At 39.8% G+C, this 23745-nt stretch overlaps 1 protein-coding gene across 1 annotated transcript in view; it reads right to left on the reverse strand.

The window, feature by feature from the left end:
- Window positions 1-23745, reverse strand: part of LOC111160957 (p21 (RAC1) activated kinase 3) — a 111206-nt gene that overhangs the window by 43232 nt on the left and 44229 nt on the right. The window contains exons 4-9 of the mRNA XM_022524359.1: window positions 21314-21376; window positions 19664-19708; window positions 18384-18537; window positions 16532-16569; window positions 6894-7025; window positions 5848-6013 (exon numbers count right to left, since the gene is read on the reverse strand). Coding sequence (XP_022380067.1) covers window positions 5848-6013; window positions 6894-7025; window positions 16532-16569; window positions 18384-18537; window positions 19664-19708; window positions 21314-21376 — 598 coding nt within the window. The remainder of the gene's footprint in view (window positions 1-5847; window positions 6014-6893; window positions 7026-16531; window positions 16570-18383; window positions 18538-19663; window positions 19709-21313; window positions 21377-23745) is intronic.

The following is a 23745-nucleotide window of genomic DNA, read 5'->3' on the forward strand; positions in this document are numbered from 1 at the left end:
CACTCCAGTCTGGGCTCCACACCTCACTCTGGCAGGGTGCTCTAAGTGCAAATGCAATCATGTGATTCCCTGGTTCAGAAGTCCTCAAAGCTCCCCCTGATGCCTACAGGGCAAATCTCAAACGCCTTGGCAGGGAGCACAAGGCCCTTAGTATCTGACTTTTGCTTCATTCTCCATCTCTTTTCCACCACTTCCCCACTCAACCCTCATTGCTTTGACCATAACAAACTGCAGGTAATGGTGAGCTCTTGCTTGACAGGTAAGCTTCCTTTCTTAAGACTCCAATCCTTCAACCTACCACCAATGATATAATTAAGTGACATTGAATAAGTTAGCATTCCTGGGCATATGCCTTCATACCTTCTAAACTTGCTATTCTCCTGCCTGGAATGTCCTTCTTAAATTTTCAAGCTCCTATTCATGCTTCAGTTTAGCTTCGATGGTGCCTCTTCTAGGAAGACTTCCCTGATTTTTTTTCAAATAAAATTAGCAATTCCCCTTTATTCTACTGTACCTCCTCTCTCTCTTTCTGTCTCTCTTGCCTTTGCATTTACAGTACTTCTCTAAACTTAATACACCATGTATCCATCTTTATATATTTGACATCCCCTTATAAACTATGTCTAAAGGACAAGAGTCAGGTCTCACTTATTTCTGTATCCTCAGCACCTCCCCAAACAATGTTGTGTGAGAAATACATTAGTTACTCAATAACTGTCTGTTGCATTGAACTCAAATACAATTAGGCATTTCCTTTTGTGAATGTCCCATATTTTAAGAAAGGGGTTGGAGAACGTATTTTACTTGAGTTACATCTACAGAATGCCACCAATTTAACAATTTCTGAATTGCCACTTCACTTTTCAAATTGTCTTACAGATTTCTACATCACTGAGAACTATCCTTATTCAAGTAAGCTATTAATGGATAAAGGCCTGGACTTTCTTCTTTTTTTCTTTTCTTTGTTTCTTTTTTTTTTTTTTTTTTGGTAATGAAATGACAATTTGAAAGTCACTTGAAACCATCATTTTATTAAGGAGTTTATAGTCTTCTAAGAAAGTTATACTATTAAGTTGCTGAGCAAACTCTTTTCCATAGACTGAACAAAAGCAAATAAGCTTCAGCCCAAGCCACTTTCTGAATTATGACCAATTTCAATTGGCAGGGTTCAGTTAATGAGGTTTTATGGTAGTAAATTACTCAACCTTTATTTCCTTGGAATGCAGAGTTTAAAAAAAAAAACTGGAAATAAATCCTTTCATGAGGATTTCCAAAAGACAGCCATTTTGATGAGCTCCTGCCTCTGGATTGAACTGCTGTTCAAATAAAATGGCGTCTCCACACCCACTACCCTTCACAGGAGAGTGTGTGCTGCCATCTACTGATGTGAGGTAAGTGCACAGGAGGTCTTGTTTATGATTCCCAATCACAAAACAAGCTTTTCAAGTGACCTCTTTCATCAGAGCCACTGTAATCGGTTTTTATAAATTACGCTAAGGAAAGGGAAGAAAAACCCCACTGTGACACAATAGGGGAAAACAGTGACAAAAATGAGCAACTCAAAATCAAAAGGATAAAAAAAAGTAGCCACACCAAAACAATTTTCCTACCAGGGCAATTTCTTAAATAAGAAGCCAACTATTAATTTGAAAGTATGAGGACTTAAGAAATGACTAAATAGTAGTATTTGAAAATAGGGTTCATGGTGTGGTTTCAGTGACAGAAAATCCTATCAGGGTATTTTCCTACATATTAAGCTAAGTTGAACTCTGACCATTGAAAAGATTATTCCTTTAGCATACCAAGGAGGTTTGGATTCCTGAGAAAAAAGCAAAAATAATTCTCTAAATTAATATTAGTCCATCTGAGGGGGAAATTAGAAGAGTTTTGAGTGGGGAATGCTGGAGAAGGGGAGGGACAAGAAGAGGAGGTGATGGTGGGGCCCAAGACAAATTTCCTGCCTTGTACTATTTTGCTGACAGTGCCTTTTGGGAATTTTCTCTAAAATGTAGGGGTTTCTTCATTTTCCAACAGATTCAGACAGACCACAATGAACAAGCCAGACCCAGGCTATCTGTCTGTGTAAAACTGAAAGATGATCTGTTTATTTCAGCTATTAATGATCCCATGGTCTGCCCACCCCCCCCCCCAATCAGCAACTGCGTAGAAGAGGAATAGCCTGGCGGCTCTGTGGTCTGGGCTGCCCACCTCATAGTAATTGGATCCCTGAGCCCAAAGATGGCTGCCATCCCTCCATCCCCATGCTTATGGTGGGATCTGCTCTGGTACAGGCTATAGGCTCTTCCTTGACCTCTCTGGCTCCCAGCCTCCTCTCCTTTGCCTCTCAGCACAGGCTCATTTACTCCTTCCCTAAGCTCCAAAGGGGGCCTTGATTCTCTCAATGACTTCTGTATAAGGACCATGCATCTTAGCTTGTTTCTGGTTTCAAACATTCTGTCCCACTGGGCGACCCCCACTTTTTTATGTTGCAAAATATGGTGGCTCTCATTTGACAAAAATAACATGATTAAATGTGTACTACTATTTATTGTGTTAGGTGTCTTACATACTTTACCTTGTTTAGTCCTCACCAAATCCCTATCACATTGGTACTAGTACTACTTCAATTTTTCAGATGAAGAAACTGAAATTCAGAGAAGTTGACTGACTGGCCTAAGGACACACAGCTAGTCTGGGCCTATGACTCAGACTCCCTTATGATTCATTCCAAAGCCCGGTCTAGTGTACGATCTTACGAAGGCTTTACATTCATGTAATAAAATGGTAATTCCCATTTACTGAGCACCTACTGTGTACGAGGGACTGTGGCTGAGGTTTTTATATGCCTGATTCTCATTTAATTATTATTATGCCATGACATTGGTACTATTGATATCTCCATATTTTTCTTTTTAGATGAGGAAAAAGAGTTCAAGGAAAGTTAAATCACTTGCCCAGAGGAACACAAGAAAGGGGCTTGTCATTTCTCACTCCAATACTTGTCTTCTTATTCACAGGTTGAGTTACATAAAATCCATCCTGTAGGGGTGCCTAGGTGGCTCAGTCATTAAGCATCTGCCTTCTTCTCAGGTCATAATCCCAGGGTCCTGGGATTGAGCCCTGTGTCAGGCTCCCTGAGCCTGCTTCTCCCTCTGCCTCTTCCCCTGCTTGTGTTCCCTCTCTCTTTCTGTGTGCAAATAAATAAATAAATAAATAAAATCTTTTAAAAAAAATCCGTCCTATAGACAGAATCCTCAAATGCAGTTATGATTCTTATCTCTTATGCTCAGAGGGGTGAAATAAATCATCTGAACTTATAGAGTGAGGCTGTGGCAGAGAGAGAAGGCACATAGGGGGTGCATGTCCACAGATGCAGCAGAAGTAGGAAAGACCCACTTTGCAGATTTTGCAGTATAGCTCAGCCTGGACCCGCTTCATGAAAAGCATTCTACCATTCTCTCTAGGTTCTCCCTGCCAAGATCTGGAAGTGTGAGGTCAGATTGGCAGTTACAGGTGGCCTACAGACCAGAGAGAAAGTGAGTCTCCCAAAGCCCGAGTAGTTTCTAGGTGAGAAGAAAACACCCAATCCTTCATTAAAAAATGTAATCGAAGGCAGCTTACTCCTCTTCATCATGTTGCTCAGGGCAGGGCAGAATACACAAACAGCAAGAGTGACCATGGTTCACTCTGCAAGGAAAGCCAGATTTTGGCACAAGAGAAGAATGTTCGTCTCTCTGTCAGTAAGTATAAGAAACCCAAAAATGCATCTGCATTCTAATAAATCAATTAAGATTTGAAACAAAGACCCGTCATAGTCATTTTTTTAATGAAAGCAAAGCTGTCAGATTTTAAAAATCTAATAAAATCTCACAGGGTCATGTCTACATGTATAAAATAAAGAAAAGAATTGAGGTAACTATCTGAATAATTGAATTGGAATTATCCAGGAAAGTCTTTCTTTTTCTTTCCCTCTTCTATATATAGACAGTTGGGATATGCAGAAGCAAAGTGGGTTAATAGAACTAGTCTCACCTTTGAAGGCAAACAGAGTTGAGTTCAAACTCGGGTTCCACTACTCATTTTAGTTTGGTAACCTGGTCTCTTTACCTTTTTGAGGCTTACTTTCAGTGATCTGTAAAATGAGGATATTTAAATCTACCCCAAGATATTATGAAAATTAAACCTTACCATGTATGTAAAGTGGCCAGCACTGAGAATTCTCAATAGATGTGAATTATTACTACTGTTATTACAGCAAATAGTAGGTATTAGCACCAGAGGCATATTTAATCACGTATAGTAAAGTCAGATGGCTGAAGTCCCAGTGATTCCGGTTCCAAACGCTCACTGCCAACCTTTGCCTTTCCAAATACCTCTAGCTCAGAATGTCTCAACCTCAATACTACTGACATTTGGGGCTGAATAATTCTTTGTCACAGAAGGGGAAGGATGGGCATGTCTTTAGCAACGTAGAGATTTTAGAAACATACCTAGCCTCTATCTACTACAGGCCAGTAGCCTTCCCTGTGCTGTGACTATAAACATGTCTCTGGATATTGCCAAGTATTTCCTGGAGGGGCAAGATGACCCCACAAGCACCTATGCAGAGTTTTCCTGAGGTATCCAGTGGGAACCACTTGCTTCCTTCCCTGAGGTGAGATGGAAATTTGCATGAAACCAGACAGCTTCCTTTTCTCTAATTGTATCACATTATTGAATCTTATTATCCAAATAAAATTGCAAGTTTCCTGATGGCAGGAAATTGTTTTTCTACGGTTTCCTCCAAAGATTCTTACATAGAAGAGACAAGCAGGGACTCAGTCAAGGTACATGTTTTTTTGCTCACTCTTTCATTCATTCACTCAAAAAACATCTGTTAAATGCCTTTATGTACCAAGCACCTTTTTTTAAGGAGCTGGACATTCAGGGAAAGGAGACACAGTCCCCTCCCTTAAGGAGCTCACAAGTCTAAGTGAAAGAGATTGGACTAGTATGGTGTGATTTGCTGCCATAAAGGCAGTAAACAAGAGGAGCCCTTAACTTAGACTGGGAGAGGCAAAGAGGGCTGTACTGAGGAGGCCACATTTGAGTTGGGGTTTGAAGGATGAAGAGGAGTTAGTAAGACTGGGGGCACTGATTGCAGATAACCAGAAATGTGTTAGATGTTTCTGTATCATGAGTTTAATGACTGTGCTTCACAGACCTTTGGCTCTTCTCAGCAGACAATGTCTTTTTCTTAAATATCCTCTATCCAGAAAGCTAACTGAAAGAGGATTGTTTCATGAAACTGGAGTGAGTGTGTATGCACAAGCGTGTACGCAATAATGACACCAGGGGAGGGAGTTTGTGAGCATTTGCTGGCCCTGTTCCCCTTTTCCACATAAAAATGCTCCAAAGTTAAGGGGAAAGACTATATTACTATGGCTGCTGATTTTGATTGACTGCATTGAGCCCTGAGCTTGACTTATCTATCATGATGGATCAGTTGGGAGACCTCGGGAGATGATCAAAAGATATGTCATCAGATTATTTTATTCCTTTCGGGAGCATCATTTTAAAGTAAAACGCTGTTTAATTCATCATGTCAAGTTTTCACCTTAATTGATTTTATCAAGTGAAAATATTTAGTTTCTGTCAAATTTGGAGCATGGGGGAAGGAGTGATCTGGAATACAGAGCAAGTTCAATCTTATACATCTTCTGACTTCGGGGAGCCTGGAGTTCATGCAAGGAGGCCCAAACTTTGAAAAGATCGGTCCCCACTTTAAATGTTTTACAAGAGACCATCCCATGAAGAAATGATGGCAGAAAACAAAAGAAATCAAAACAAAATACCCCCCAAACTCACTTAGCTTCTCTAGGATCTCCTCGTCTGTCATCTTAGATTTTTTCCTTTGCCGATCCGTGTTTCTGTACAAAGTACTGGAGTTGGCATTCTCAGCAGAAGGTGGTGCGACCTCTTTATTTGGTGCTGCTGGTGAAGCAATGGATTCCAGCACAGAACGAGTGTAGATCTTAAAGATAAGAAAATAATTCTGCGATGAAAACAGTAGGCCAGGGAAAGGGTTATGAAGTCAAGATGCTGTCATGGCAATGAGGTTTTATTTTTTTTCATTAACACAAAATTTTAAAGCAGTTTTTGGTTCACAGACAAGTTGAGAGGAAGGTACAGATTTCCCAACTGCCCTCTGTGCCCACACATCATAGCCTCCCCCATTGTCAACACCCCCTGCCCAGTGTAGGACATTTGTGACAACTGATGAACCTACATTGATGTGTCATAATCACCCGAAGTCCATAGTTGACATGAAGTTCTCTCTTAGGGTATACATTCTATAGGTTTGGACAAATGTATAATGATGTGTATCCGCCATGATGGCAATGGAGTTTTGTTATTTCCCTAAAAATCCTCTGTGCATTGCCTATTCATTCCTCCTACACTCCCCAACGCCGACCCCCCGTGAGTTTTTAAAGTCAAGTGATTAATTAATTATTAAGCAAGAACTTTAAGTTGCTTCAAATATACTGTTCTTGGAAGCTCTCAGGATCCCACCTTCTGAGGTTCCCCATACATGCTGTGCTAATTCTGGCCTTGGTGCCCCTGCTTAGGCAGTTCTTCCTACTTGATTCACATGGATTTCCTTCTCTAATTTAACTTCGGTTGCAATCTTATAACTTAGCACTTATTTGCATGTTGTTCGGTATCATTCTCTAATTGTCACGTACCATCTTGTATCCCCAAAGAGCAACCTCAACCAAGGTTGTACCAGATATTCTAGTTCAGGAAACACAGTAGATACTCAATAGGTAGGAGTGGATGGACTAGATTCTGACTCTACAGTTGTTCCAGAGGACATCTTTCGAGTCACTTAGAAACAGTCATTCGTCACTTACTGATTTTGTATGCTCGGGTCTCGGTGCGATAACTGGTGGGGGCTCGTTGTCGTCTTCTTCTTCTTCCTCTTCTTCATCTTCTTCTTCAGACACTGGAGGAGCCAAAGGAGGCTCTGATGCTGTTTTTGTACTCTTATGACAAAAACAAAGTTTAGAGACCAGGTATTAACACCCCATTGTTTTTCTCAGAAATGAGAAAAGGGAAATGAAATATTGGATCACATAGGGATATGAAAAAAAAAAACTGCACCTTTTACAAATTAGCAGAACCTCTACAGTTTGGTGACCGGGACTGCCCTCATTCCGAGGTAAATTCAGGTCATGGTTTTAAACATCATGACATTTTTAACAAAAATCTTTCTTATTTTCCACTGAGCTCAGAAACAGTGAGCTATTCATTTAGTATTTGAGAGTTCAATGTTTTGGAAATCAATGAATAATATATTTTTAAAATGTTATTAAAGCCTTCAATTTGTACTGGGCCGATTGTCAATTTGTTGATTGATAGTTTGTCCACCAGAAAAGGGCTGTTTTGTGCCTAAAGATCAGAGCATGCATATGGATATGGTATTAATACAGCTCTGCAAATACTCACTAAGTACAAGCAAGCCCATAAATGTTGCTTCCCTGTTCAGCCTCCTGGAAAGAAGCACTCAGAAAATAAGAGACATGAAGATCTAAGGAATATTCATCAACATAAATAATTATTCAGTCTTAACCAACAGGTATAAATGGTGCTTTGCAACGTTAAAAACTGCAATACCACCACCAAAAACAACAATCATCGTATCTAGGATCGGTTCTTCATCATTCATATTAATGCAGGGGTAAAAATGGTTCTAAAGCTGAATTTTGAAAGCACTTTGACCATGGTTCTCAAATTGTGGTCCCCAGACCAGCATCATCACCAGGAACTTGTTAGAAATGCAAATTCTTGGGCTCTACCCACACTAATGAATCATAACTCTGGGAGTGGGGCATAATAGTGTGTTATGACAAGCCTTCCATGTGATTCTGGTTCAGGCTCAAGTTTAAAAATCACTGAATGATGATAGAGGTCTGTGTTGTCCATGGCTAATGAACAATTCCAATGTGACTAGTCTGAATTGAGGTGTGTTGTAAGTGTAAAATATATATTGCATTTTGAATATGTAACATGAAAAAAATTGTAAAATAGTTCCTTGGTGAAAGACATTTCCTTTTATGTTGTGTATATGTTGAAATGATAATATTTTGAATACATTTGGCTAAGTAAAATATCATTAAAAATTTCATCTACTTCTTTTTTTTTCTATGTGGCTACTAGAAAATTTAAAGTTACATATATGGCTTTTATGACATTCATTTCTATTGGAAGGCACTATTATGGATGGTTTTTTATTTTTTGGTGTGTGTGTATGTATTGGTTTTTGGTTGATGCCTTTGGGTATACTGGCTCAAGCTAATCCTAAAAAAGAATTTTCATTTCTTGAGGACAAAACTCCTAAGTTAAATGCAAGGAGGCTAATAATAGACTGTAACAACAAAGGACCTCAGGCTATGGTTGAAATTCAACTTGGGTCTTCTACAATCATGTATAAATTGATGGTAGAGCTATAAGATGCAATCATATATCTGATCGGAGATGGTAAGATTTATCTACTGTGCAAAGGAAGACAACTTAGAATTTATAAGAAAGTATTTGAAAGAATATCTGCTTGCCCTGATACACATACTGAGTGGCTTATAGACTGAAATTTATATGCTTATTTGATATTGGTTTTCTTATTTATACACCTGTATTTAGTCCTAATTTGGCCAAAAGAGCTAAGCTATTATGTTGTACTATGGCTGTGTGGAAAGTGACATATGTTAATGACATTAAATTGCCAGAAAAAAAAATCAGTTTCTTCTTGTAAAAGACTAATTCTTCAAGGCACTTCAGTGGGGAACCTTAGAAATTGCTTCTAGTTTATTGGTGTTTGCTTTGAGATTATTTTGTTTCAGAAAGTTCTGCTCTACCTTACTCCAGCTGGGATCAAGAATGCACCCAATCATTGTTCACTGGCAGAAGGGTAGAACTGCATATAAACGGACTACTTTTTATATGGCAAATGAAGCTATCTAATCTATCAGGCAATATGAACTATGGTTAGGAACAGTAAGCTTTCCATGAGCCTATGAAAATATCTAAAGTCAGAAATAAGTCATTGCCCCCAAAATGTAACAAAAAACTATAAAATCTAAAGTAATTAATGTCTAATGACATGTCTATGAAGCATATATGTCAACTTCACTTAGTGACTTCAATTTAGTAGTTACAGACATTTCACTGCATTAAAAACCAAATTGTAGATTAGATTATCTTTAGCAACCACTCCTGAGTAGTCATAATGACTTCCAGTAAATGATACCTAACCAAAAATTCAGTGTTACTTGTAATCACTTAATTTCAAAGTCAATATTTTTAAAATATCACTTTAAAGAGTTTACAGCAAAAAAATTATATGGGGCAGAGGTGCCCTTTAATATATTTGATATAACACACCATGTAGTCTCCATAAATGAGAATGTATATCAGCCTATGAGGATCTAAAAATTGCCCTGTTACCAAATAAAATGGGCCTAGGTCTAGATTCCTCAGACTGGTACAAAGACCAAGCAGTACTACTGACCAAGAGGTAACCATGTACATCTCAATGGTGACTGTTTAACTAAAGAAGAGCTGCCTGCAAAATGTCACTGTTTCTTAACATTCATTACTAATCTCACTATTCCTGTTTCATATGGGGGACACTCCCCATCTCTGAGGACAGACTAAAGGACTGTTAGGAAACCTGAGGTTTTTCACCTTCTGAAGGTATGTGGGGGAGGAAGAAGACTAATGTTTCTGTTTATCTGGGACCAGACACTATACTATCATGTTGGCTGGTTAGTTGGAAAGAATGTGTGGCCTTCAGGGGACATTTGTTTGTTTGTTTTTAGATTTTATTTATTTAATTGACACAGAGAGAGAGAGAGAGAGAGAGAGCATGCACAAGCAAGGGGAGCGGCAGGCAGAGAGAGAGGGAGAAGCAGGCTTCCCCTGAGCAGAAATCCCAGGATCCCAGGATCATGACCTGAGCCAAAGGCAGACACTTAACCAACTGCGCAATGCAAGCGCCTCAGGGGACATTATGTTTTGCATGACAGTTGGGCCAGGGAACATGAGCTGACCCAGAACATAGCTAGAACACCAGGTGTTGTTCCTGAGGACTGAAATCAACATGATTTCCTGGCCCCACGTTAAGTAAGAATAGGACCAGGCATACTTACCCAACCCTGTGTAAATAATACTGGGGCTGGGCCTACTTTCTTTTCCCTGTGTTAAACAGCATCAGGTGAGAGCATATTTTCCTGTTCTTACGTTAAAAACTATGAGAACAAGCAAAACTAGCAGTTTCTTACTTCAAGAAATGCTTATTCTTGGAAGATAAGACTGAACCAACCGAAGCATTTTACTTAGTAAGAATAACAGCTTGCTCACCAAGACTCTTTTGAAGACTCTCACTTCACCAACCTAAAGCTATTTAATCACAAACACTGCACAATCCTAACCTGTACCTTGCCTTGTAAGACCTGCTTTAAAATCACATAGCCATGAGGTGCCTGGGTGGCTCAGTGGGTTAAGCGTCAGGCTCTGGATTTATGCTCAGGTCATGATCTCAGGAAACTGAGACTGAGCCCCACATGGGGCCCATCGGGAAGTCTGCCTCTCTCTCTCTCCCTCTGCCCCTCTCCCCCTCAAACAAATAAATAAATGTTTAAAAATAAAATCAAGGCCACTGGGGTGGCTTAGTCAGTTGAGTGTCTGCCTTTAGCTCAGGTCATGATCCCAGGGTCTGGGTATTGAGTCCTATGTCAGGCTCCCTGTTTATCACAGAGTCTGCTTCTCCCTCTCTCTCTCTGCCCCTGCTCCTGCTCTCTCTCTCTCTCTCCCTCTCTCATGTGTGCACACTCACTCTCTAATAAATAAATAAAATCTTAAAATGAAATAAAATGAAATCACATAACCATGCTCTAAAACCCTATAAATGTTCTTCCCTGACATCCCCTTTTTAATACACTGCAAAACTCTATAAAGGGAGGGCTCTTTCTTGCTGCTAGAGTTTAATAAACAGCTTGGCTTATTAACAGGTCACAGGTATATTGCACAGGTATATTGTGACCTTATTGCAGGTCACAGGTATAATGTTGCTACGCTCTCCCTTCTAGGCTGAGAATAACTATGTCTGTCTAAACTTGAAAAAGAGGGGTGCCTGGGTGGTTCAGCCACTGAATGTCTGCCTTTGGCTCAGGTCATGATCCAGGGTCCTGGGATCAAGTCCCACATCAGGCTTCCTGTTCTGCAGGAAGCCTACTTTTCCCTATCTCAATCCCCTTGTGTTCCCTCTCTCACTGTGTCTCTGTCAAATTAAAAAAAAAAATACTTGAAAAAGAATGTCAATAGATATTCTGGTTTCTCTTCAGATGATAACTGGAGGGGAGGTGTGTGGGATTTTGGGTGAAATAGGGGGATGGGGATTCAGGAGAGCACTTGCTGTGATGAGAGCCGGGTGTCCTATGGAAGTGTGGAAACTACATTGTACACTTGAAATTCATATTAATTACACTGTATGTTAACTAGCTGGAATTAAACCAGTGAGTAAAGAATGTTTTTGTCTTACTGAAAATTTGTGATACTATTCTTGTGCCACATGGTGGGGCAAGGGAGGTGATTATTGACATAAGCGGGGTCCTGGAGTCTTTTAGAACTCTGAAGTGTTTGGCCGATCTCTCCAGAAGGATACAGGTAGGTATGCACTTTTCCATATAAATTCTCTTCTCTTCTCTTCTCTTCTCTTCTCTTCTCTTCTCTTCTCTTCTCTTCTCTTTTCTTCTCTTCTCTTCTATTCCATTCCATATAAATTCACAGAGATCTTATGAAGCCAATCCCTATGGACTCTAAGTTATAAACCCTGCTCTAGACAATACCTCAGCTAGAGGAACTGCCTTAGGAAACTCTTCTTTCTTTGAGCTTCCTTGTTAAAGGTCAAAGGAATTAGAAGTAAGGACTTTGGAGACTTCAGATCACGCTAAGTGTGGTCTATGGGCCATTTCTGGTGCTTGCTTAAGATGCAGATTTCAGGGTTCCATTCCATTTTGACTTGCACCTTCTTCCAGGCAGATCTGATACACACTGAAGTACAGGGACCACTAATCTAGATGAACAAAATAAACCAGTACTTCGAATTGAAAGCTCAGTCTGTGTCAACTGAACAAATCATGCATGACGTTCTCGGCACAAATCATGACATAGTCACAGTAGTTCTCTGGGCACAAATCATGACATAGTCGCAGTATTGTTGCTACTTTCCACTCAAGATACTAGTCCAGGATTCTAAACGCAATCTTTCCTCTCAATAGTCCAATACAAATATAAGATTTTAAAGTAGTCTTAAACTGAAGAGTAGGTCCCTGAACAGTATTTAGCATTTAATACACTCACATCAAAGAAGCTACCTTAAGTGAGTAGTAAAGCAGATGTCACAGGACTAAAGGAGGGATTGCTGAATTCAATATTAATGATACAGTCACTCGTTTAAAATATTTAGTGACTACAACACTTCTTCTATGGTAATTCCCACCCAGGCTATTAGAGGATGCCAAAACTGGTGATCAGTTTAGGCTCTGTCTATAAGGGATTGTCCAATTCCATTAAATCAGATCTTAAAGGGTAGCCAGGTCTACTTGGGAGTGTTTCTAATGCAAGAAAGCCTAAGGACCATCAAGGCACTCTCCCCCTGGAACCATAAGGAGAGCACAGGGTGCTCTCAATTCCCCATTCCTAAGTAACTGAGTTCTACTGAAGGGATCCAACCTAAACTTAAGGGTCTAATCCAGTTCATTCAATCAATAGAAACCCAGCCTCAGTTACGTGGTTTAATTAGTATCTCCACCTGGGAGTCCTACCAGCTCTTCAGACTCCAAACTATCCAATAGGAAACTCAGCATCTGCTCATGGAAATTTGTAACTCCCAAAAGATGGCATCCTCACACTTCTGCCCACCCATGTATCATTTCAAGCCTTTGACCTTGACCTTTCCTCCAACATCCAATTAATAACCTAAACATTTGAACCTCATCTCCATTCCTTCTGCCACCATCTCCATTAGGCCCTTGTTACCTATGGCCCGGATGCTTACGGGACTCCTCCAACTGATCTTCCCTTCATCCAGCCTCACCTTCTGCCCCTAATTCACTCTGGATGTTTGCTGTCAGGTAACTGTTCCCAAAGCATAAGCTTTCATTGCCTAATTCTCCTGTTCCAAAAAACTCCAAAAACTTCCCAATGTATACTGGAAAAGGCCAGATTTCTCCCTTCCTTCCTCCCTCCCTCCCTCCCTCCCTTTTTAATTTAAAGTTTACATAGTGAACATACAGTGCAATATTGGTTTCTGGAGTAGAATTTAGTGATTCATCACTTACAACACCCAGTGCTCATCATGACAAGTGCCCTCCTTACTACCCTTCACCCCTATAGCCCATCCCCCCACCTCCCTCCCTCCATCAACCCTCAGTTTGTTTTCTACCATTAAGAGTCTCTTATGGTTGGTTTCCCTCTCTTCCTTTCCCTGCCCCCTTCCTGTACATTCATCTCTTCTGTTTCTTAAATTCCACATATGAGTGACATCATGTTTGTCTTTCTCTGACTGACTTACTTCACTTAGCATCACACACTCTAGCTCCATCCACATTGTTACAAATAGGCCAGGTTTCTTGGAATACCATTTTAAGGGCCCCAATGGTTTGGCTCCAACTTAATATTCAAGGCTTAATTCCTATGATTCTTTTTCTTGCATCTGTCTTCATTCAAAACCACACCATTTTGTCCCCATGCTCTCCTTATTACTGTTCCCTTTCTTACGTTTTTCCTTTTGCTTAGAATGTCTTTCCCCATCTTTACAGATCCAATCCCACCAGACTTTCACAATCTAGCTCAAATGCAGCCTTTTTTATGAAGCATTTTCCAACTCAACATTCAACAAATATGTACCAAGTACCTACAGAGCTTTAAGCCCTTTGAGACAACGGCCTACTTCCTTTTTCCTACCCAGCTGAAAATAATCTCTTTTCTCTGAGTTCTCATAGCAAATGGACATATTTTATGGCATGTAACATGGTCCATATTGTATTTTGTTTCTTGACATGCATACTTCTCTTCCCTTACCAGAATAAGCTCCAGATTTCCTAGTGCTTGTAAGAGGGCACTTGATAAATATATGTGAAAAAAGTAAATATCCAGTTGTTTGATCTCCAAACAGTGAGAACATCATTTTTTTTCTGATTTGGTGGAATATTTTGATCATTATGTAGATGTAGTTTGAATTCCACAAGCAAAACCAGTAGAAGCAAGCTCAAAAGAAAGGGACAGTAATTCAGGAGATATAAACCATTGACAAAAATAAAAACCATTCTACTAACCATCCTAACAGGTTAGCAATTAGAATAACTGACCTACCTACCTAAAAAAAAATACCAACTATTTCTTTGCCAGAATACCCAGGTCATATTTATTATATAATAATGATATTAAGTAAATCAAGGGAGGAAAGGTAAGTATTGATCAAGGAAGACTGGCATTTTTGCTTTAGCTTATATTTAATAAACATATACTATGTGCTAGGTAGTATACTAAATATTTTATATGCATTATCATATCACATTCAGTATTCATACAATAAGACTAAACACCTATGTCCAGAGACTTCATCTTTTCTTTTCTTTTTATGTTTAATTGTGGTAAAATATACATGACATAAAATTTACCATCTTAGCTATTTTTAAATGTACAGTTCAGTAGTGCTAAGTATATTCACACTGTTGTGCAAGCAATCTCCAGAACAATTTTCATCTTGCAAAAATCAAACTCAGTATACAGAATACCCTATATCTCCTATGAGTAGAACCATACAGCATTTCTCTTCATGACTGGATTATTTCACTTGGCATAATGTCCTCAAGGTTCACCCATGTGGTAGCATGTTCAATGTATCAGAATGTCCTTTTTTTTTTAAGTAGGCTCCATTCTCAGCAGAGAGCACAAAATGAGGCTTGAACTTATAACCCTGAGCTCAACACCTGAGACAAGATCAAGACCTGAGCCAATATCAAAAGTTGGACACCCAACCGACTGAGCCACCCAGGCACCCCAGATTGTCCTTCCTTTTTAAGGCTGAATAATATTCTATGGCATGGATATACCACCTTTATTAATCCATTCATCTGTTGATGGGCAAATGGGTTGCTCCCACCTTTTGTATATTGTGAATAATGCAACTATGAACATGGGTATACATATAAAAATCTGTGTGAAAACCTGCTGTCAATTCTTTTGGGTATCAAACCAGAAGTGGGCTTGCTGGATCACATGGCAATTCTATTTTTAATAGCCACACTATTTCATAGCCTTTACTCATTACCACTATTGATTTATTGCTATCACCCTTATTGCCCAGGGTGACATGAAGCAGGCCAGAATCTGTCCTCTATAAAAGGTTGATCATCCAGGACTCTTTGAAGCAACAGTTAGGAAACTCACTAATGTTAATTATTTCAAAATAAAAGCATGTAAAGGTAAGCCTTGTCTAAGATAACTTTCTGTCTAATGCCTATGGGTATTCTTGCTGCTGCTCTATCACTTCTAAGCACTTTGAACTAGGTTACTTATTTTCTAGTCACTTCTCTAAGACTATCTATGTGAGCTTGGGCAAAGTTACCTCCCCCACTGCATCGCAGTTTATTGGAACAGGTGATGCTCAGAGGTATAGCAGTATGACCTCAGTTGAGTTATTTCACGTCTCTGAACCTCATCTGTAAAATGCAGACAATGGTAAGACCTACCTAATCTCGTTGTCAAGAAAGGCTAAGTGAATGTAAAATGTTATCCTCCCAGTGCCTGGCACATTGTAAGTGCTGAGTCAAGAGAAGTCACTGTCATGACGATTATTATTTTCAAGATTGTTTGCATAAGAGAAATAGAAACATCTGTCTATGTAAAGATTTATACATGCATGTTCATAGTAGCTTTATCTACAACAGCCAAAGCCTGGCAATGCTCCAGAGAGACTTCAGTGGGTAAATTGTGAAACAAACAGTGGTACAGCCATACCATGGAAGACTACTTGGCAATAAAAAGGAACAAACTACTGAGAACATGTGACTAGGATGAACTGTAAGAGCATTATGCTGAGCATTAAGCCAATCACCAATGGTCATATACTATATGATTCTGTGTTCATGAAATGTCCAGAAAGACAAATCCATAATACCAGACCAGTGACTGCCTGGGGCTAGGGTGGGAATGGGATGGGGAATAACCATAAGCAGGCATAAGGGATCTTAGGAGGTGATGGAAATATTCTAAAACTGGATTAAGGCAATGGTAGGGCTGGTATACACATTTACCTAAACTCACCAAACTGTACACTTAAAAATGGGTGAATTTTATAGATTTAAATTATACCTTTAAAAGACTGTTTAAAAAGAGAAGAGATATCTAAACTGAATCTTTGTGATGGCATTCTGTTGGACTGTCAGAAACACTGATCACTCCAAACCATTTTCAATTTTTCACTTACCGAGGGATGGGCTGCTATGTATCCGTGTGCGCTTTTATCTGAAAAGTAAAGATAAGGACGTCACCTTTATTTCATGAAGCCTGCCTCCCTTAGAGATCAGAGTTAATAAAAAATTAACCTGCATGCCTTTGACCAGAAGGAAATTCTCCAATTTGCTATTGAACAGATTCTATGACAAATGACTTTGTTGTTCTGAAAATAGCTCACACCATTGCCCCCTCACATGTCATTTTATAGACCTTAGTGCAGGCCTCTGGAGAATCTCATCTATATAGAGGACTATCGATATTACATACTACTTTCTTTAAAAAAAGATTTTATTTATTTGAGAGCGAGAGAAAGAGAGTGCAAACATGCATGCAAACAAGGGGAGGGGCAGAGGGAGAGGGAGAGAGAAGCCTCAAGCAGAGTCCCTACTGAGCACAGAGTTCAATGCAGGGCTCAATCCCAGGACCTGAGATGGTGACCTGAGCTGAAATCAAGAGTTGGATGCTTAACCAACTGAGCCACCCAGGTGCCTGGAGATTACCTACTCCTGAGGTATGAATCTATACATCTATATCCAGAATTTCTCCCCTATTTCCTCTCTCCCTTCTCTTCCACCCTGCCTTCCTTCCTTTCTCTTTCTCCTCCCCCACCCCCACCTCCTCTCATCCCATTCCTTGGTCTCAACTCTAGAGCATCTCAGAATGTCTGGTGAGTTTCACTCAGCTTAGACAATACTAGAATGAAGCATTTTTGGTTCTGGTAGCCTGTGGTTCTCTAGTGAACCTGGAGGACAGTTCTAGACTTCCTCACATTAATTAAGCACTGTTTGATGTGTCACTAGGATCTCTGAGGCCTATCATGTATATGGAAGACTAAATATCATAAAACCTCTCCTTGCTGGCCTTTTTTCCTTTTCAGTGTTCTGCCCTGGAGAATAGCAGTTAAACTATCTTCTCAGTTAAAAACGTCCCATGGAGCTTGTGAATTACTACATGCCTTAAGTTTGGGCTTTGACATGTGTTATGACCAAAGGAGACACTCCTCCCCTTCCAAGTGTCCCCTTGCACCATCCCTGAAGATATTTTAGGCCTGCCCTATGTTAAAACCATTGCTAAGAGGTGGGGGCTCTTTACAGCTGGACCACTAATGATAGGATTCTCTTCTTTTTTTAGATGTTAAATAATAAGTTGTTCTAGAGAGGCACCCTGGATTATCTTTCTCAAAACACAAAAATATTGTTTGGCATATATTTTTCAGTTGCTTATAGTGCAAATGTGAACCTTAAAGTTTCAAACAAAGGCTCAGTCTATGTGCTAGCAACTGAAGTCAAGATTTGGCAGGAACATGACCATTTCAATTTCTTATAAATAGCCAGACGTGATTTCTTTCTTTAAGCGTGATTTTAAAGTTGGATCAAAATAACCTGGCAACCACAAAATGAATGCTGTATCATCAGGGTCCAATTCAATGAATTGGAGGGAAAAAATAAACTTTAGGAGATCACGGTTGGACCCATATGCCTCTTATCTCATGGGCACATCACAAGGCCTGATCCTACATGACTAAGGAAGTGTCTTCTTCATGCCAGTGCAGAGACCAAACACTTGTGATTGCTGATTCAAAGTGACAACTGCTGCTTCACTGAGCAATTAATTCCCCCTACTCGAGTTCTAAAAACAGCCAAGTCATAAACTGCCTCACATCAACTTTACCTTCCAGCCTATCTTTCCATTTACTGTCACTGAAGTCATTTGGAGAAGATACTAGAACTGACTTCAGATGCCCTACAGGCATTCTGGTCTAATCCTGAGGCTCTGAGATGAGAATTCCTTCTTCTCTCTTTGATACCTTGGAATCCTCTTACCTCCCGATGTAAAGCTCATGTATTTCTGGTTGTTGACCGTTTCTTTGGAATCGTAGAATTTGAGAACATCCAGGACGGCTTGTGGGTTCTTCTTCTGTTCCAGTTTTGTTATGTTGGAGGTTTGGAGTAACCGTGCCCACTGCTCAGGGATTCCCTGTGGACAACCAGAGGGAAAGAATGGCAGCTCAGAACATTCAGCAGCTGCATTTTCATGTTCCAGTAAAGTTCTTCACCAAGAAGCCCATGCTACCTGTAGGATTACACTTGGGAAACTGGAGTGACACTCTAGATTTAAAGTTAGTAACTTAATAATGCAATCATTCTCTTCTCTAATTAAAACACATAGGTAAAACTAGGATCCAACTTAAAAAGGGTGGGTGGGAGTATGACTGTGATAGAAAAAAAAAGCGCATGAAAATCACCTCCATATTAATTCTGCTCATCCATGAAATGATGTTTACGGCTTAGCTTATTTTTTCTGGCGACTCAGGGCAGACATAGCAAGACTTCTCTAAATTTGTGCACAGTATAGTATAGTGCAGATCAATGGATTTTATATGACTAGAATCACATAAGCTCTTTCTGGGCATGTAGTAATCGGAAGATCTTTCCGAATGGAAGAAAAGCCTCACCCTTGGGCAGTTTCCACTTTGCGATTACAAAATGTAATTTTTGGGGGTGGGTGCTCTAGGGCTTTAATACAGAGGGGAATTGAGAGGAGGCAAAAATAGAATAGAGGAGGAGCAACAGCCAGGAGGTGCTAAATAGTTTCTCCTCACCTCCCTCCATCCCCTCCTCCCCACTTTGCTCATTGGCCACATAGAACCTGGGGACTGTGACACCCGTGGCAAAGCCTTGTGAGAATTGGCAATACTCTAAAGGATTTAGAGCAGAGAGGAGGGAGCGTTTGGAACTCGAACCCGGGACAATTGCACCAATTACACTGAAAGATTAGCTTCGCGTTGAGCGTTGAGCCTTCTTTCCTACATGTTCAGCCTATGGATGCCCCCATTTGTAATTATCCAGCCTCCAAGGGCAACTTGGAGTGAGAGACAGACACACTGTTCCTGGAGTGCATCTAGACACAATTTGCGTGGCCTTGCCCTCTGAAGTCTCGGCAAAACAATGTGTGACGTGGGCCTCCAGAGTTTGGGAATGACAACGAAAAAGTGAGATAAGCCAAGCAACAACTCTACTGCACACACATGAACCTGCTGCGCAGTGCTATGACATCTCAAAGAAGCACTTTGATGCAAGCTTCTTTTGGGCCTGTGACGCACCTCTGGGAGCTTCCCTGGGCACATCTGTGAGCCATAGAGATCTGGCTGTAATGGACGTAAATAAAGAAAGAAAAGAAAGTTAAAACAGAATGTGGGACAACTTAGAAGGTGGGAGGAGATGAAACCAATGGGTCTGAATGGGGGGGGGTCATCCCTTCTCAAATGGGGCGGTTATGAAAATTGAGAGGTCTTAACTCCATCAGGGGCAGGACAGGTTAGGACAACAGATTGCAGGAAACAGAGGGGGAGAAAAAAGACAACGTTCTCAAGTTGGGACGCGTAATTCCACTTGGGGCCAGGTGTTTCCTCCATAAATACACAATAGTAAGAATTACAGTTAAAGGACTGGAGAAATTACCAGAAGGCAGAAACATGACTTTGGAGGGAAGAAGGATGGCATCATGAAAAGCTTTGACGATAATTTGTAAGTCTGTGTTTACGACTGGGTGATCACAGGTAGCCAATGGCCATGTGATGAACTTACAAATTTCAGTTCCCAATTCTGGGTAACAATTTCCAGTTTCACAGTGGAAGTGTCTGTGTGGCTAAAATGGACAGGATGGTGACACAGGAATGCTAAATTTCACTGCATTCTCATTGATGCGATTCTTCTGCAAGATGCAGTGAGAAAGTCATGACTGGTTTAGGGAAAACTAGATTAAGGATTTCCCACACAGTCAGACTCTACCTTTGAGTTTCTTTAGACCAGGGGAAAAAGGGAAACCATTGCATTTCAAAGCATATATGAACAATTTCCATTTTAGTGCTACAGTTCTGAAGTCCTGGCTTCCCACAAAATGAGTTCAGATATAAGGTAACGACTTTGTCTAAATTAAGAGATTGTCTCCAAAGCTACAGAAACATGCTTCGACCCAACTGGTTTGATTTGGGATACAGGTCTTTGATTCCTGGTATTTGGGGTTACTCCAAGCACAGTGAAACAACACTTTGACATGCATTAATCACGCAATTCGATGCTAAAGCCTTAAGCCACATATTTGAACTCAGGAGCCCATGCATGATCCCAGTTCTGATTCTAAGTGCAATTAATAGCATTTGGTTAATACTGTCATGGCCAAAGGAGTTATTAAGTGTTACAAAACCAGGTATGCATTGCACATAACCACTAGGGCAGACATCACTGGCATGATCATTACCGTAATTATCAGAATATTCTCAGTTATTATACATTCTGATGGCACTTCTAAACTTTTGTGATAAATCAAAGTCTCGTGATCACTAGACAGCAGGGAAACATGCTGTCAATTGCAGAAGATCCTTCAGACAACTATACTTACCCCATGACTACCCTGCTGACATCATTTCTTGTATCTTTGAGAAGTTGAGATAAACTAGTCGATCAATGAGACCTTACACTTAAATTTGAATGTATGCCCCAAAGGCACATCATCAGAAAGCCATCTCATTACTCCAGATTGAGGTACAAATCCCAAAAGTTAAGACAGCTAATGGAGACCTAGAAGTATGAGCATCAGAAGCAGGAGCACATTTCAATGCCTGACCACGTGTACAAAAACAACCAGATGTACAACAAGCTGGGGATTGTCTGGTGTAGCCCAGGAAAATGGCAGCATGATACAACAGGCCAAGCATTTATCTTATAAGAATGATCATGTATATCACTCATACCATTTTTCCCTCTGATTCACTGGAAGCGACCGTCACAGGTCTAGAGGTCTGGAAGGGGGAGTTCTGAAGTATTTGGGACAAAAATGGCAATATAAAGGGTAAGGACTTTTCATAGTTTAATACCCCAAATCTCACCTCCCAACCGAATTTGAATCTCAAGGTCCAAGTATATAACCAGGTGTACAAGGTTATATGGACCAACTAGCCATAGGACAATCAGCAAGGGGCACACCAAATCGGCATCCAAGCATTCATAATGACAGGCCCTTGGAAGACAACTGAACAAAACAGTTCAACAAATTGCTCAAAATTCAACCTAAGCAACAGCAATAATCAAATTTGGCAATATGCCCCCCACCACACGTGCCTGTGCACATACGCAAGCATGCACACAATACATTAGTGGTACTGTGGCAAATAGGACCCAATTTTAAATGCTACCACCAAAATGATTTTAAAAGCTTATTATCATTGGGCAGTTTTTAAAGTTGATAAACATAAACCATAGGTGAAAAGAATTTAAAAGGACAGAATTTGGTGTCTTTAAAGACAATGTGTGGACAAATAGTTTCAAAAGACCACAAGAGGACAATAAATGCATCAGATTTCCAAATTTAGCCTGTTGTCTGTCCATATCTTCAAAGGATTTCCAACAACTGCTTGCCTCCAAACAGATGTTTTATTTTAAATTGGGTGCGGGGTAGGCGGTGGGGGGGCAGGTGTTGGTTTGGTTGGGTTCAGTTGTATCAATCTGTTGGCTAAAATTGGAAAGAGTGCCTGTCGCATATCCCACCCCCAGCCCTCTCTGGTGGGTTCTTTGGGTTCTAACCGATGGCCAAGTGATAATGCAGTCAGCCAAATGATGGTGATTCACTTTTTTTATTTCCATTCAGAACCCCAAAAGAACAAAGAAATAACTCAAGATAGATGGTATCATAAGATGTCAAGCAAGTTGGAAAGTGCAGAAAAAATTTAAAAAGCAAATTAGAAAGGAACCAGAATGTCACATGAGAATAGTGGAGGAGAAAGCTTTCACATCAGACCATTAAAAGGAAGGAAAAAAAAAAAACGTGGCATGAGAGCAATAAAACATAAGAAAAGTTAATGCAGAAGAAAAGCACACAGAAAATAAAACAGGTCAAAACTGGAAGCATAACGTTCTTAAAATAAAAAGAGGGAACAGTTAATAAACCACATTTATAAAATTGAAGTGCTTTGACTGTTTCAAATGTCAAAAATGTTGTAGTATTTTTGTTTAGATTACAAAAATCATTATTATTGTTTTTGGGGGGTGGTGACAGTGGTAATGGTAGTGGTGACAGCAGTCAAGGCCATTTGAATAATGTCTCTGACTCCAGGGATGAAATTGGTTAAATCCTACCAGTGTCTCAACTTTATCAACATCAGTATTTCTTTACGTTCTCTTCTACTTTGTATTGAGAGTACAGAAATAATCAGCTCACGTTACTTTGCAAGGCCAAGATGTTTACTCCATTTTGATTTTATTCTCATATTGCGTACTTCCAGAATTGGGAAAAAAAAAAGGGCAATTTGGCTGTCACTTCAGAGACATGGTTTGCTTCTCCAAATCCAGTTAATTTGTCCCCCACCCCTTTTTGGTTCACTCAGTCATATAAGTTTACTTATTAACCATCAAGTTATGAAACAGAAAATTTAATTATTTTACCTCTAAAATTATTGGTTTTAGAACCCAAGATTCAGTGGTGATGATATCATAAAACACTTTTTTTTTCTGAATAAAAGTACTCATTATCTCAGAATGTACATTTTTATTGAGATCCTTACTAGTACAGAAAAAGGTAGTTGATCTTCCTGGGGACATATTTCTAGCCACATCTTTTCCTTCATTCATCTAAAAACAAAGATGCCAGATCTTGGAAAAAAAAAAAGTACAAAATGATAGATCTTGTGTTATTTGAGCACTACAGATATCCAAAGAAAGGCTGAGTCTATAGCTCTGGTCTTTCTGGAGAATTTGTATTGGTATTTATTGTGGATTGCATATATTTAAAGCACATAACCACTAAAGCACACAAGATATATTCATAAATATTCTTCCTGAAACATGGGGTTTGTTGTTTTGAAGGCCTTTGAAATATACCTGTTAATAAGCCTAAAAATAAGCCATGTTCTTGAAATCAAAGGGAAGACCAGGTCAGTTGTACAGAGATTTTTGGTTAGTGTGGTGAGCTTATCTGAGTAATCCAGGTTCTAATGTCAAGCCTGAATTATTCAGATGGACTGTCTTCACTGGCCAAGTTGAGTCAGTTGATTCTCTGATTCACTTCAAACAATAAAGAACAGACTCAAAAGAGTCTCTACCAGGACTACGTCTCCTGTGCCATAGAAAATTCGCATTTCCAATCACATTGAAGACTAACTGCGATTAGACATTTTTACGATGGATAAAA

Source organism: Enhydra lutris, unplaced genomic scaffold (genome assembly GCF_002288905.1).
Source record: "Enhydra lutris kenyoni isolate GAN:26980312 unplaced genomic scaffold, ASM228890v2 scaffoldscaffold80, whole genome shotgun sequence".
Lineage (NCBI taxonomy): Eukaryota > Metazoa > Chordata > Mammalia > Carnivora > Mustelidae > Enhydra > Enhydra lutris.